The 4,153-nt window shown below is 36.0% G+C and overlaps 1 protein-coding gene across 1 annotated transcript; it reads right to left on the reverse strand.

Annotated features, from left to right (window-relative positions):
* Positions 1–341: 341 nt before the first annotated feature.
* On the reverse strand, positions 342–2,418 carry LOC109010059 (CBL-interacting serine/threonine-protein kinase 5-like). Its single transcript, XM_018990771.2, has one exon. The coding sequence runs from the start codon at positions 1,960–1,962 to the stop codon at positions 601–603; it is 1,362 nt and encodes a 453-aa protein (XP_018846316.1). The 5' UTR covers positions 1,963–2,418; the 3' UTR covers positions 342–600.
* Between the last annotated feature and the right edge of the window lie 1,735 nt (positions 2,419–4,153).

Genomic DNA, 4,153 nt, shown 5'->3' on the forward strand with positions numbered 1-4,153 from the left:
TCACTATGAAACTTACATTGAGGACATATTTTTCTTAAAAAAGTAAAATTAATTGGATCGCATTATTGTCTCTATCATTGGCATCAATGTCAAACAGTGGAGCCCCCCATCTTTATACCCACACCAATTAGATATGGTACCAGCAATTCAGCCTCCACACAAATTAGATATGATAAACCTTAGCAACAATGACACAAAAAAAAAAAAAAAAAAACCAACCAGTCTTCGTGATTTTTTGAATGTCAAAATTAATTGGATAGTAATAAACTTATTACTCCCTTTATCCCTCATTTACTATTCTTTTAATTTTTAATTTAATAATTAAGAAAAAGAAAATAATATAAAAATAATAATTTCAAATATTTTATAGAATAGTAAAATGATGAAACGAGGACGCTAATTTACAAAGAAATTCTCATACCCTCACCTACTATTCTTCACTAATCACACCATACATTCAGATTATATACACATGCTACTGTTGCATAAGAGCTTTTGCAACACAGATTATAAAAAACTGTATTACAATCCTCAAGCCCAAAAAACAAAAAATAATGGATTACAACTCTACTAATCTAAATGGGGATTAAGAAGTCTTAATTAGTGACAGGTACTCTCCCCCTGCCAGCTCCAAATAATGTCTTTGAGTGCAGGCCTCACATCCTCCTCACAAAATTTCTTGTACTCGAGAGTGTCTCCAGCAGACTTGGACAACTCTACCACCGCCACCTCCGGTGCCACCTCGAACACCTCCGCCGTCACAGCCAACTTTCCTTTCCTACCATCCACTTCACCCTGCATTTTCATCTTGAAATCCTTCAAACTCGTCACCCCGAAATTCAACCTCTTCGCAACGGCCGCCAGCTTCGCCAGGATCCCCTCTGCCGAGCACTTAGACGTGAACATGGACCCGGATTTCCTCTTGCTCTCAAACAAGCTTGACAAGTCGAACCCGGAAGACATCGACGAAATGAATTCAAAAGCGTTATAAAAAGGCGGTGACAAAGATTTGGTTTTTACCGATTCCATGAACGCCTCTTCATTATTATCGTCATTATCATCTTTCTGATCACCCACCGGTTCTTGGATTGAGAACGCAATTGGCTTTGTAAATCCCTTTTGAAACCAAGGACTCTGCATTATCTCCGGGATTGAAATTCTCTTCGCCGGATCAGGAACAAGGAGCTTGGTTATCAACAGCTTTGCATCGGTGGAAATCCATAGAGGAAACTCATATTCGGCCTTGAAAACCTTCCTATACATTTTCATGACGTTGTCGGCTCGAAATGGCAAATACCCAGCAAGCAAAACAAATAGAACTACCCCACAAGACCAGATGTCAGCCATAGCTCCATCGTACCCTTTCTTCCTCAACACCTCGGGCGCCACGTATGCCGGAGTGCCACACTGGGTGTGGAGCAATCCGTCATTCCAGAGCTGCTCCGGCAGAGCGGACAAGCCGAAATCGGACACTTTCAAGTCCTCGTTGTCATCCAGAAGGAGATTTTCGGGCTTCAAGTCTCGGTGCGAAACTCCCCGGCTGTGACAGAAATCGACCGCACTCACCAACTGTTGGAAATACTTTCGTGCCAAGTCCTCCTTCAGCTTTCCTTTTGCTACTTTTGCAAACAACTCGCCGCCTTTCACGTACTCCATCACGAAGAATATCTTCCCCTTGGTGGCCATGACTTCCTTCAGCTCAACAATATTTGGATGGCGAACCAAGCGCATGACCGAGATCTCGCGCTTGATTTGCTCCATCAGGTCTTCTTTCTTGACGTGGTCTTTGTTGATGACCTTGATGGCAACGCTCTCGTTGGTGATGAGGTTCTTGCCATGGTAGACTTTGGCAAAAGTGCCTTGGCCTAACACCCTCCCCATCTCGTACTTTCCGAAGAGAATGTTTCTTTGCGGACTGAGCAGCTGCTTGCAGTTTTGTTGCAAACTCGGTTCCTCTTCCATCTCACTCAAAAAAGAGGGAACAGTTGCGGGACTGTTGAATTATTAAGAAATTGGATCGAATTAGGCTACGAAACCTTTTGATCTGGTAAAATTATCAACGACCACGAGGGGGAAAAGGGGATTTTCCAGGAAAACTGAAAACTGTATCAAATGTCTGAGAAGCATGTTGGGAGGCTAAAGGTAGTCATACCCGCATATAGGAAAAAAATATGATTTTTTTTTTTTTTTTCCTCCTGTGGGAGAGAAGTAATTGGGGGATTGGAGGTTGATGATTACAAAGTCGATCGGTGGTAGTTAAATGGGTGAGATTTAATGAGAAAAAGCAGTGATTGGGGGCAGGAAAATAAAGGCGGTGGAGGAAGTAGTGATGACAGGAGAGTGGGTTGTCCCATTACCATTGGAGGACATAGTTTTGGGCTTCTTTTAGGATTTGGATTGATCTGGAAGGAGGGGCAACTGGCAAGCACACGGAAATAATAGAACGGAAACAGAAATATCTTCCTGTTTCAATAATCTTAAAATTTTGGTCAATTGGGCTAAGCCACGTTGAAAATATCAAATATATGGGTCCAGACTATATTTGACCAGTCACCGGGCTCCACCGCTCCAGTGGCTTGCTTTTTCAAGTAAAGCTTCGTAGAATCGTTATTTATCTTTCTGCATGCAGCTTACCTCAAATCGTTGGAAAAATTATATTTCTGTAACGATGTAAATCATAATTTAATTTTAAATATTGTTTTATTCAGAGTGAGTATGCGCTGCAAGCAGGAATCTTGTCGTTTAGGGTTACACACACACAGAGTGACAATAGGCCATAGTGAAGCTTCCGGTTTGGTGCAGTTTGTATTTTGCCAAAGAGTCGCAAGGGTTTGTCACCGTTAAGGCTTAACAGCCTCTTTTTTTTTTTTTTTTCATACATTTTTTTTATATTCTTAAAAAATTTTAAAAATATTCAAATTCATTTAATAATATTTTTTTAACAATGAAATAAAAAATAAAATAGTAATCGATGAATTTTGTAGTGCATCCACGGATGCAGCATTTTCCTTTGCCAAATTTGTACTTGCCCCCCAGCTTCAGAAGCATGCAGACGATGAGCTTTGACTGACGGTGTCGGCAAATACCAATCTCTAATTTTGAGAACCTGACCCAAATTCAGCTGAAATTTCACTCAAAAAGGGTCAGAGCACCAGAGTTTATATATATATATATATAAATAAATTATATATAATTTATATATAAATAAATTAGAAATAATTTGATTTAAATTAGAGTCAAAATGAACTTACAATTTAAAAAAAAAAAAAAAAAAAAGTAAAAATTGAAATCTATATATAAGTTGAAATTTGAAATATCAGCCGGAACGATCAGTACAAACCAAAATATCTATTGATATGGGTCAAAACGATTAAAGTTCTTGTAAGTACGAAATTATATCTTTTTTACATTGACTATTCGGCCAATACGAAATATTTCGGTCAATACAAAACAAAATTCAAAACGTTGATTTGAAGTCTGGACTCAATTATCCCAGATCAGAGAAATTGGAATTTGGGGGCAGTATAACTTGAATAGATAAGCTTAGCTGTTACAGAATAAATCCTAACCCTCATTGTGCGGTTGAATATGATTGAAAATCACAACAGACCTACGAAACCAGAGTGGGCTGGACAACTGGACTGGATTAAGGTTAAATTTAGATGCTGAGTATTTGTAAATAGGGTAATGCTCAGCCGGCTCCCGCTGGGCGTGTAGTGTTGTTATTTTATATGTATTTTATTTAAGTAATTTTTTATATAGATATTTTATTATTTTAAAATATTTTTAAAAAATAAAATAAATTTAAAATATCATTAAAAAAATACTTTCTTAATCAGAAAGTAAAAAATATATATTAAAAATATTTTCTTAATCATGAAGTAAAATAAAAAATTATAAAAAATATTTTTAAAAAAATAAAATAAATTTAGAATATCATTAAAAACACTTCCTTAAATGGAAAGTAAAAAAAAAAAATCATTAAAAAATAATTTCTTAATCACGAAATAAAATAAAAAATCATAAAAAATAATTTTTTATTTTACTTCATAATTAAGAAAATATTATTTAATAATATTCTGAATTTTTTTATTTTTAAAAATATTAAAAATTATTAAAAAAATTTATATAAAAATAACTTTAAAAAAACACA

This window comes from Juglans regia, chromosome 7 (assembly GCF_001411555.2).
Source record: "Juglans regia cultivar Chandler chromosome 7, Walnut 2.0, whole genome shotgun sequence".
In the NCBI taxonomy this organism is placed as follows: Eukaryota; Viridiplantae; Streptophyta; class Magnoliopsida; order Fagales; family Juglandaceae; genus Juglans; species Juglans regia.

Coding starts and splice junctions, on each gene's coding strand:
- LOC109010059 (XM_018990771.2), bottom strand. CDS start 1,962: ATGGAAGAGGAACCGAGTTTGCAACAAAACTGCAAGCAGCTGCTCAGT.